Source organism: Gracilinanus agilis, chromosome 1 (assembly GCF_016433145.1).
Source record: "Gracilinanus agilis isolate LMUSP501 chromosome 1, AgileGrace, whole genome shotgun sequence".
NCBI classification, from domain to species: domain Eukaryota; kingdom Metazoa; phylum Chordata; class Mammalia; order Didelphimorphia; family Didelphidae; genus Gracilinanus; species Gracilinanus agilis.
In genome coordinates, this window is record NC_058130.1 from 191,887,049 (window position 1) to 191,899,650 (window position 12,602).

A 12,602-nucleotide genomic window follows, 5' to 3' on the forward strand; every position below is an offset into this window, starting at 1 on the left:
GGGGACAGCGGGGGGGGGACGGGGAAAGTAGGAGCTTGAATCATGTAACCATGTTAAAAATGAATATTAATAAATGATTTAAAAAAATAAAAGGAGTTTGGTATAACTCCTTCTTTGTTTATTATGCCAAATAGTTTGTATGGTATTGGAATTAGTTGTTTTTTGAAGGTTTGATAGAATTCACTTGTGAATCCATCTGGTCCTGGGAATTTTTTCTTACGGAGTTCTTTGATGGCTTGTTCAATTTCTTTTTCTGATATGGGATTATTTAAGTATTCTATTTCTTCTACTCTTAATCTAGGCAATTTATATTTTTGTAAATATTCATCCATCTTACTTAGATTGCTATATTTATTGCCATATAGTTGGGCAAAATAATTTTTAATGATTGCCTTGATTTCCTCTTCATTAGAGGTAAGGTCTCCCTTTTCATCTTTGATACTGTTGATTTGGTTTTCTTCTTTCCTTTTTTAAATTAAATTGACCAGTACTTTGTCAATTTTGTTTGTTTTTTTAAAAGTACTAGTTTCTAGTCTTATTTATTAATTCAATAGTTCTTTTACTTTCAATTTTATTGATTTCTCCTTTAATTTTTATAATCTCTAATTTGGTCTTTAGCTGGGGATTTTTAATTTGTTCCCTTTCTAGTTTTTTTTAGCCCTTAACTTCTGTGTATTGGCTCCTTGGTGGAAGAGTGGTAAGAGTGGGCAACGGGGGTCAAGTGACTTGCCTAGGGTCAAACAGCTGGGAAGTGACTGAGGCCAGATTTGAACCTAGGACCTCCCATCTCTAGGCCTGACTCTCAATCCACTGAGCTACCCAACTGCCCCCTTTATAGTTTTTTAATTTGTATGCCCAGTTCATTGATCTTTGCCCTCTCTAATTTGTTAATACATGCACTCAAGGATATAAATTTCCCCCTGAGTACTGCCTTACCTGCATCCCACAGAGTTTGGTAGGATGTCTCATCATTGTCATTCTCTTCAATGAAATTATTGATTGTTTCTATGATTTCTTCTTTAACTAACTGTTTTTGGAGAATCATATTATTTAATTTCCAATTAGTTTTTTATTTTCCTGTCCATGTACCCTTACTAATTATTATTTTTATTGCATTATGATCTGAGAAGGTTACATTTATTATTTCTGCTCTTTTGCATTTGTTTGCAATGTTTCTATGCCTTATTACATGGTCAATCTTTGTGAATGTACCATGTACAGCTGAAAAGAAGGTGTATTCCTTTTTGTCCCTATTTATTTTTCTCCACATATCCATTAAATCTAATTTTTCTAGGATTTCATTTACCTCTCTTATCTCTTTCTTATTTATTTTTTGGTTTCATTTATCTAGATCTGAAAGAGGAATATTTAGATCTCCCACTAGTATGGTTTTACTATCTATTTCCTTCTTGAGTTCTACCAGTTTCTCCTTTAGGAATTTGGATGCTATGCCGTTTGGTGCATAAATGTTGAGTACTGTTATTTCCTTGTTGTCTATACTGCCTTTTATCAGGATGTAATTACCTTCCCTGTCTCTTTTAATCATATCTATTTTTACTTTGGCTTTGTCAGAAATAATGATCGCTACTCCTGCCTTCTTTTTCTCATTTGAAGCCCCAAAGCTTTTGCTCCAGCCTTTGACCTTAAACCTGTGTATGTCCACCCACCTCATATGTGTTTCTTGTAGACAACATATGGTAGGATTTTGGTTTCTAATCCACTCTGCTATTTGCTTCTGTTTTATAGGCGAGTTCATCCCATTCACATTCACATTCAGAGTTATAATTATCAGTTGTGTATTCCCCAACATTTTGGTATCCTCTCCTAGTTCTACCCTTTCTTCTTAAACTATTTCCTTTTAAATCAATGGTTTGTTTATTCCCCTCTTTTTATTTTTTAAGGCCTAATGAATTCCCTCTCCCCTCTCCTCCCCTGCTATTTTTGATCTCCCTGCTCCCCTGCTCCCCTTGGTTAATCCCTTCTGACTTTCTCAGTAGGGTTGGATAGGGGGTCTCTTTTTCCTCTTAAGGCAATGATAGGCAACCTTTTGAGCTTGGTGTGTCAAAATTCTCCAAAAAACTGAGCATAACTTGGGTGGTGTGTCACTTCAAGAAAAAACCCATGATTTCATGATATTTATAGTTTAAATAACAAAAATGTATAATCGTAATATAATAATTGTAATATATAACTGTATTTAATAAACCAAAAACTAATTATTTAACTTACCTGCTTAGTGACAGTTGTTTTGGCCTGCAGATCTCTGGCACAGACTGTCTTCACTACACTACAGCAAATGTTTCATCCTTGCCATGGGGCCCCATACTTCTCTGTATGCGACTGCGTGTCATCAAAAATGGCTACGCGTATCATAGGTTTGCCATCAGGGTCTTAGGAATCTGCCCTTCCTACCCTCAGCTCCCAACTGAGAACACTTTTCATAATACTTTTCGCAAGAGATATTGTTAGTGCTTGCCTTAGATGCAAAAATTCCTACTTACAGCTGTTTCACTGTTGAGATAGATGATATCATTTAAGTTAGTGAGATTTATCATACGAACCCAGACATTCAGATAGATGTTCCTTCCAGTTTGACCTAAGCTACTTTTATTTTTAGAGCTTAGTTTAGTTTTTTTTTTCTGATACAGCCTTTTCTGGCTTGTTTTGTGGCTTCAGTTTATTCATAGGATGTAATTCATATTTATCATATATGAGACACATAAAAAATACAGCCTTTAGAAAAATTTGAAAATGAGAAGTCTCCCCTCTCTCCAAGATATATATTTTTATTTTTTATGATAGAGTCTTTCTTTGTTGGTTTGATGAATCTGTCATTGAAATGATATTTTCCTGACATCTGCTTCATTTATTTGTGATAGCTTTTAAAGATGACAGTCAAAAGCTTATTCTGCTTCTTTGGTTCTATTTGTTTTGGGCTTCTAATATGTTAGGGAATTGCTCACTCTCCTGAGTAATTTTCTGAAGCCTTAGATAGCAGATGTCTACCAGAGCCTAATAAAAAAAAACATCATTCTCATCTCATTTAAAGGCAGCTTAGAGCAGAAAGTGAAATATAGATGAGAAATTCTTAATCTCAATTAATAATTCTAAAATGTGAAATCACATATACTGCAATATTAGGCCATAAAGTCCAACACATCTAAAAAACCTGCTCAGAAGAACTAGAGATTCTAATGCCATTTTTTCATTCTTCTAATTTCAAAAATTAGATCAAACATAAAAAATCCTGTTTAGAACATCAATGTTATGCATATTTATGCTGAAAGTTTTCCCATTCATCAGGAAGATCTAAATTCCTCTTGAGGAAAAAAATCTGTATTATAAAAAACTAGGATATAAATATTCATAAATTCTTCCTTGTTTATGCCTTTTTTGACAGCAAGCAGAGTTACTCTTTAAGTTTATAGGTAAATTTGAAAGCTTCAGTTTTCAGCATTTGAACTATGAAGATGACAGAGAGAAAATACCTAGATTAGTTTTCACTTTGTGAGTTGCTTTGGGACGAGGGGAATGTGAAGGCAAGAATAAGACATGTGACCCATCCTCTGGGAGAAAGCCAAAGCAGTCACATCATTCACTGTTTAATTATGGAACTCTCATTTCAGGTCAAACTCAAGTCAATAAATGTTTATTGAACTCCTACTCTATGCAAGGCACTGGGCTAGGTGCTAGGGAAAAAGGATGGAAATTAGTCTCTGCCCTTAGGGAACTTAAGTAAAGTGGGTATTGTAACATGTGTACAAGTAAGTAAATCTGATGTAATACAAAGTAGTTTCAAAAGAGATAACTAACAAGTTGTGGAGAGGATCAGAAAGACCTCCATATAGGAGATGGTACATTGTGGGGAAGAATGGAAGGGGAAAAGAATTTATTAAGTATTGTGCTAAAGTGCTTTATGAACATCATCTCATAGAAAATTTCCTATGTATGTATGTGTGTATCTCTATATGCATGTATATGTATATATAACACATGATCATTAAATAGTATAACATGTATATATATACATTTATATAAGTATGTAAATTTCAGTGTATAGTTTGAACCAATATATATATATATAATAAATACAAAATACCATAGCAAATTATGACTATATCATAAATCACACATATACAAATCATTTTATATATACAGGTATATAAAATTTTATATATTGTTTTATTATTATATATTGTTTTACATTTGTATATAGATACTGTCAATATAATTTTCTATATTATTTCATATAATTATATACACAATATATATATATATATAATTTGATCTATTATTTGATTATCATTCACTATGTTATATACGTATAATGTAATTATATACCCTCACATAATTATACTATTTAATTATTTTGTTACAAGCTAAGATTTTCTTGGGCAGATTGGTAAAAGTAAATGACTGGTGGTGGCCTGTGAACAAAGTTTTGAGCAAGTATTGACTCATGGGGTACTTTAAATTTGGTATTGCTTTTTTGGGGAGCCTATGTAAAGAGAGAAGGGACTATTATATTTCACTAAAAATCCATCTCTCCTTACTTCTTTTTTTATTTTGGTAGCACCACCATCTTCCCAGCCAACCAGGTTCATAATCTCTTTCCTCTTCCTTCACCTTCTATGTCCATTTAATTGCCAACTTGTCTTTGCCTTATTTATGAAGGTCACGCATCTTGAGTTTAGACTTCCGTCACCTCTAACTTGGACAATTGAGGTAGCCTCCTCATTGGCATTCCTATCTTCAGTGTCTCCCATCTCCAATATATACTCCATATATCAACCAAATCGATCATCATAAAATACTGCTGTGACTGTGGCAACAAATGCAAAATTCTTAATGGCCCCTGAAGCTGAGACATATGTGTGTGTGTGTGTATATATATATATATATATATATATATATATAAAGATTATACACACAAACATAGACACACATGTGTATATTCATACATACATACAATACAAATATGCATTTATCCATGCCATGGCTCGCTCCTGAAGCTAATGATTACTCTATATTCATGTATATGTTTATACACATGGTTACATTATTATATTATATATGGCATGGTCCAAGCAGGTACAATGAAGATCTTTTCAATTATTTGGCTTTATTTCTGTAAGGAGTGTTTTGTAGTGCTGTTCATATAAATTCTAAGTATTGTTAGTTGATAGGTTGACTCCCACATCCTTGATATATTTTGTAACTACTTTGAAGGGATTTCCTCTATCCCCAATCTTCTGCAGAAGTTTGTTAATAATGCAGAGTGTGGCTAATTTTTGTGAGTTAATTTTACATCCGGATACTATCCTGGTTTATTTCAGTTAATTTTTTAGTTGTATCTTCATAGAGTTCTCTTAAGTAAACCATCATATCATCTTCAAAAAGAGATAATTTGATCTCTTTTTGCCTGTGTTTATGCCATTTGTTTTTTGTTTTTTATTGTTTTGCTATGATAGCTAGAGTTTCTAGAACTATATCAGATAATATGACTTTGGATAACTTTGCTTTACCTTTGATCTTACATTCAATTCCTGTGTAGATAGTTTGGCTGAAATATTTTGGATGATTATGGATCTAATTTAGTAGGCCCTAATGTGTTGCAGGGTTTAGTGTAATTACTATAATAATGTCCACAAACAGGAATGCCTGGAGGATCATCCTATTCATTGATAGGGAATTCAATTTCCATTTGAACTTTTGTCTGGATCTTGTTTATGACAATGGTTAATACTTTCTGCAAGTAGACTGCTTTTTTATTCCATGATTGATGTTAAAAAAATCTAAGGGCTGACCAACATTATTCCTGTTGTCATATTTTTCAAGGAATATTATATGATCTTGACATATGCATGGAAGATATCTTATTGAAAAATTACCTTTAAGATGGCATTTGGCTGCACCTATAGTCAATAATGGCTAAGCATAGTTGTAGTTTTTTTAATTTTTTGAACGTTTACTAATATTCATTTTTAACATGGTTACATGATTCATGCTCCTATTTTCCCCTTCACCCCCCGCTCTCCCCCCACCCATGGCCGATGCATATTTCCACTGGTTTTAAACATGTGTCATTGATCAAAACCTATTTCCAAATTGTTGATAGTTGCATTGGTGTGGTAGTTTCGAGTCTACATCCCCAATCATGTCCACCTCATCCCACGTGTTCAAGCAGTTGTTTTTCATATATGTTTCCTCTCCGGCAGTTCTTCCTCTGAATGTGGGTAGCGTTATTTACCATAAATCCCACAAAATTGTCCTGGGTCATTGCATTGCTGCTGGTACAGAAGTCCATTGCATTCGATTTTACCATAGTGTATCAGTCATCGTTGTAGTTTCTATCTTTTGCACTTTTTTTTGTGTGACTATAAAGATGTGGTTTCCTGTAGAATATTATTAAAAAAAAAGTCTGCCTTTCCCCTTCTTGTATTTTTTTTAACCCTTGTACTTCGGTGTATTGTCTCATAGGTGGAAGATTGGTAAGGGTGGGCAATGGGGGTCAAGTGACTTGCCCAGGGTCACACAGCTGGGAAGTGGCTGAGGCCGGGTTTGAACCCAGGACCTCCAATCTCCAGGCCTGACTCTCACTCCACTGAGCTACCCAGCTGCCCCCTTCTTGTATTTTTTAAAAGGATGCTCTCAGTCATATGTAGGTATCCTCATAAAGATTTTGTAGGTATGAGAGAATAAGCAGTTGAGTTGGTTGTTATTGATTTTTATTGTTTGCATTTTTTTAACAACAAAATCTGGGATTGAATTGAAAAAATGAAACTGCATTTCTATTTCATATTACTTTTTTAAAAGTAAAATTTAAATTTACCTCAGCAGTATCAGTACCATTCAGCTTGTTTGTGTTTCTTTTTGAACTTATTATGCTCTCTTTTGTGGATTTTCAAAATCATGGTGTGGCAGGGCATTTGGAGATGAGTTTCTGCAGGCAGAAATAAGATCTTCAATACCTGTCTCTGTGAGCAGGCCTTTGGAAAGAGCGAGATAATCAATACTGTTGTGAGGAAGTTTACTTAATTATTATTTAGGAGACCTAGCAGGAAGGGCTAAAGAATTCTAAATGGAATGGGGAAGCAGGAAGTGTGGCCTCTCGCTCTCTGAGATGGACTCCATGGTGGTTGGGACAGGATGTAACTGACCCTGGGAGATCTCAGAGGAAGTGGAGTTTGTACCCTAATTCCCTGGGATCCTGAAGGAAGACTGTCATCTACTTGTGGGAAATTTTGGCAGACACTATTGATCCTAACCTGAGTTGCAGGTTAACTTGGGCTGGGTTAGCTCCCAGAATCTACCCACCTGAAAGAGTAGAGCTAGTGGTCCTGGAGGAGCTGCAACATCACTGGAGTGTGTCAGGACTCTGCTGTGAGGATACCCACTTTAGTCCTGCTATTCTTTGGGCCCTGCCTTGCTTAGGTCTCAGTTCAGTGTAGATAAGTCCCTCCCCTGACCCTGTGGTTTGTCCATAGTCTGGAAGTGTAGAAACCCCTATTCCCATCCTTTAGACCATAGTTCCCGTAATTAAATTTCTTACAAACCCTCTTGTCATTTTCACAGACCCCTTTTCTATGTGGGGCAGGGTGACAGTTAGACCTAACTGTCACTTCTGTCGACAGACATTTTCCTTAACAGTTAAACCTAGTTTCCCTAACTTGTTAAGTCCTCATCTTTTGTCATTCCTGTCTCCTACACACCCTTCTGGACCCACATATAATATTTAAGTCATCTTCCCTGGTTTTCCCCTTAAGAATGCTTCAGGAAGACACAGGCTGTTCTTCCCTTGTCCTGAAAGAAGAAGAGAGGGAAAACTTTAGGATGAGTGGCAAGAAGTGAATAGGCAAGTAGAAGTTTGAACTCAGTGCTGATATATGATAGTGCAAGGTGATCAAATTTTTGTTTTGCTTTTGGTTTGAGGGGGAGAATTGCCCAGTGGTTTGAGTGATGATGTTTTGAAAGACTGAAATGAAGAGAGTGAGATGTAGAAAGTGGGGAACCTCCTTCTCCCTCTGTAATCACTTGGGACATGCCTGGAGCTTAGGTTAGAGAAAAGAGAACATATGCAGATGGCAAAGTGACTGCCTCTCACTCTCTTTGCCCAAGAGAGCAGAAATGGATTCCAAAATTTTCCTTTTCTTTAAAGCTTGTTTATACTTTCTGTTTCAGTTAATAACACAACTGTCTTGGATATCGAAACTTTTGATTACAATTGCTTTGGTCTAAGTGTTTCATTATTTGTGACATGGAAATTCCAAAGAATGAGAAACAATGACTGATGTATAACAGTTGAAAGAGACAGAGAACATCTGAATTTCTAGGGCGGAAAGAATTTTTCTTTCCACCCCCCAATACTTCACCTTGATTGGAGTCTCAGAATCTATATGAGAAAGAATCTTATTGATAATCAGTTTTTCTCTTTTTAAATCTTCCCAGATGGAGCAAGAATGGATCTGGGTCTTCCCTCCTAGGAGAGTCACTCTTGGTGAACTGGGCTGTCAAGTCACACAGCTTTCACCATTATTTTCCTTCATACATACCTCAATAAGAAAAAGGAGAGAAACTTAGTTGTTCAACAGTATCAAAAGTTTTAGAAATGTCAAGGAAGATGAGTAATGAGAATAGATTCTTAGATCTAGGCTTTAGCAGATCATTGGTCACTTTTAAAGGTAACTTATTGTGTTATAAGAAACGAAGGGATGGTTTTAGTGAAACCTAGGTAAAATTAAATAATGCAGAATAAACTAAGAAGAATTGGGAGAACAATTTATACAGTAAAACTATTGTAAAATCAAACTACTTTTAAAGACTAAAATTTGTGATCAATCCAATAACCAACTATGACTCTAGAGGATTCATGATGAAGCTTGCTACCTATTTCCTCTCAGAGAAGTGATGGACTCAGAGTTCAAATTGAGACACAATTTTTTGGATATGGCCAATGTGGGATTTTTTTTTGATTATTCAAGTTTTTAACAGGGGTTTTGTTTTTCTTCTTAATAGTAGGGGGGGTGGAAGGGAAAGAATACTTTCTTGGAAATTTTTTTTTAAAGTTTGAGTAGATAGGGAAGAAAAGGCATTTCAGAAGACATAATAGAATAGTCTAAGAGATGGATTAACTAATTGGAGTAGGGATGATTAGTATAGGTATGGAATCTTGTGGGGAGATGGTATGGGCATGTTGGCAAAGAGACATATGACTGGATTTGGATATTTGATGCAATGGGAGGTGACCTGGTTTGGGAAACTTCTTAAGCAAATTATTACTGTTAGCAGTTAATCGCCCACAAAACTTGAAGTAGATTTTGGTTGGTGTTTTGGAATGTGTCTCTAAAGTCTTTTTCCTTGGGGTCTTGCTACTCGTTCCCTTTAATGGTAGGAGCTGCTATTAGGTCAGAGGTCAGAAAAGCTGGAAGGACAGTCAACTTCCTTAGGGAAATGCCACAAGATCGCAGCCTTAGTTCTACTTCCTGTTCATCTTTGCCTTTGACAAATGTCCTGCTGCTCTTCCCATTCCTATTTTTCCTCTTAGCACTTTGTAAGACCTTAATAAGAAACTTGTTATCTTGATTGTTGACTCTTCTTTAGGTCTATTTAAGGTCCTTTGAGCTGGTTTGGAGCTGTGGAGGGGAAGAATATAGATTTATATTATCAATTCACAACAATTTTTATTGGAAGACACTGAACTTGAGGACACTTAGAAGACTCGGCTTGTTCTAGAGTTAGGCCGGGTATTCATATGTGCTCTAGGAAGTACATATATATTTGATTTATGGAATGAACCCAAGGTCCTAATGACCTCTTGAAACAAACTTGGGTTTTTAGGAGTTCTCTTGTCAAGGAATGACTTAGGCATGTGGGATCATTTCATGCCAGATTTATGCCAGGAAGGAGAAAGAGAATAGTAAGCAGGAAATGTAGGAAGTGTTGGTTGTTTAATGTTGGATGTGACTTAGAAGTATTAGGCATTTTGTGAATCGTTGGGCCTCATAACTCTTGGTATCTAATTCAGTTCATACAAATGTTCCTCTCAATTTCTGATGATATTGATCCCTATGTGCCTAGCCAGATTCTGAATGGCATCTTTAAAATTCTGTGTGTGGTATGATGTGTGATGGTCTTTTGGTGCTTTTTTATATAGTTGGGGTAGCCTGACTTATTATACTGATTTTCCTTACTAGGAAAACAACCACCACAGCAAAAAAGTAAGCCTGTTTTCTTTCTCTTATATTATTTCCTGTTACTACTTAGTGGTTAGGGAAAGCTTTGTGAGAATTACTTTAGGGCAGTCTGTTATTCTGATGGATTCATCTTGCTATTAAGGATCACACAAAAAGACATATAGTAATGGTTTTGATGCATAAAAGCTTTATAGGGAAATGATCATTTTTATTTAAATTGTCAATTTCACATCACTATTTTTCTGTTTTTAGAATTTAGTTCCAAGGTCCAATCTATTACTAAGTAATTAAAATTTTATTCCAGAAATATGATAATAACCCTATTGTCATATTGCAGCAGCATGGTATAGAAAAGGCACTGGATTTTGAGTTGGGAGGATGATAAGGCCAGGGCTCGGCCAGTGAAACCCTGACAGTCTCTGGGGGGGTCCTATGAGGGTCCTGAGAAGTCGTTTGGGTAGGGAGGTAGCGAGGATCAGAAGAAAGATGGACAAATCAAAAGGATTAGTGATGTTCATTGGCACCAATGGCAACTTTATTGAGGGAGGGGATGATATTTATAGAATCTGTGGTCATTACACAAACATAGCCATCCACATGGTTACAGGCAATATTTTCATAGTAACAGATAGCCAATCATAGAGTCTTGAGGAGAACAATGCATCCTGTCAAGGTACTGATCTATGGGGTACAGTCTGCACGGTGACTGGAGGACTCAGGGGTATCCATAAGATACATGAAAACCTACACAAGATGATGTCTCTTCTGCTAGAGTTTCCAGGGATACAGTACACAAAGCTGTCCTAGGTTCAATCCTAGGTCACCCAGGCTTAGTCAGTGTACTTAGTCCTATTCAATTTCTTTATCTAGGGGTCCAACAACTTAGGGGCCTATCAGGAGGAAAGAGTTTAAATGTTCCTATCCTACTAGTTGTGTGGCCTTGAATAAATCACTGAACCTCATCCTCAGTTTCCCCATCTGTAAAATCTAGAACTTTTCATAGAGCTGTTTTAAGGAAATCACTTTGTAAACCTTAAAGAATCATATAAATGAGTTACTCTTCTTTCTTCACCAATGTTTTCCCCCTCCATCTTACCATGTTACTGTGACTTTGGGTTCTTGCAGGCAATGCTAGCAGAGTATAAAATGCTGGCAGGTCCTCTATTGTGGGAAGTCTGAGTACGGCGATGAGCTATATGATTTTCATCTAAGGATCAGCCTAATTAACTTTGGGGAGGTTCATTACCAACTTGCAATGGAGCAATTAAATTTTTGACCACAGAAAATTATTAATTGCATCTACTAAGCCATAAAAGAATTATGATTTGCACTGGTGGAAGAAATATCCTCCACGGATCTTTGAAGTATTATTATTATTATTAAGTTAGGAATCTGGATGATGATTTAATGAAAAAATAAAGCAAAAGGATATTTTAGAATTAAAGTAATAGTGCCAAAGTGTTCAATACTTTTCAGTAATTTTAAGTCATTTCAGAAGGGAGAATGCTAAACAGAATTTATTTCTTAACAAATATTCATAATTTTTTTCTACAGGCATATAGACAGAGAAGGATATCCCAAAGATTATGATATAAATCAGATTCCTTTTGGCTCCAAAAATCTGTGCAATTCAAGTTACCTGAGATATGGAACAGAGGATACTATGGTAAGTAACTTGTATTAAAAATTTTCATGTAAATATTTAATTATCAAGCATTTATTTTTATGCTTTTTAATCCTACCACTGAAAACAACAACAAAAGAATTAAAAAGCTCTTGTAACAGATAAGCATTAAGTAAAACAAATTCCCACATTTCATGAAGTGAGCAGCATTTTTCATCATTGTCATCATCACTATTTGACATAATCCTAGAAATGCTATCTAAAACTATAAGGGAAGATAAAATTATAGTAATACACATAGAGAAAGATGTAATTTTAAAACATTTGTTTTAATAATCCTCAACATGGGAATAAAAAGGTAGAACCTTATTATGTCATAATTATTCATGGGTTTGTACTCATTGTGGATCAAATAATGTCATCCATAAGCATAATTACCACATAAAGGAAATGTCTTATGGAGGAAAGCCTTGATTAACTGGGATGCTAGGGGAATTGGATGTTCTGGTTGATTTAATTTTTGCATTAACTTAGAACCCATTAGGGACTAAGAAACTTCGTGAACCAAGAACCCCAAGAGAAGCCTAGAACCTCACAATAATCCTAAAATAATGTTAGCTATAGTATTTAATGAGAAAATTTTGTTTTGATTTTTTGTTGTTGAACATTCTGATAAAAATGAATAGCTGATATCCCCTATTAATAAGAGTATACAGGATGTAAATTAATGTTTCTCAGGTCATCAAATTATATAATTTTATATCAATTCCTTTATACAGGAGTAA

At 35.3% G+C, this 12,602-nt stretch overlaps 1 protein-coding gene across 1 annotated transcript in view; it reads left to right on the forward strand.

The window, feature by feature from the left end:
- CFAP95 (cilia and flagella associated protein 95) overlaps positions 1-12,602 on the forward strand; it is a 76,861-nt gene that overhangs the window by 34,925 nt on the left and 29,334 nt on the right. The window contains exon 2 of the mRNA XM_044657366.1: positions 11,748-11,859. Within this exon, the coding sequence (XP_044513301.1) occupies positions 11,748-11,859 (112 nt within the window). The remainder of the gene's footprint in view (positions 1-11,747; positions 11,860-12,602) is intronic.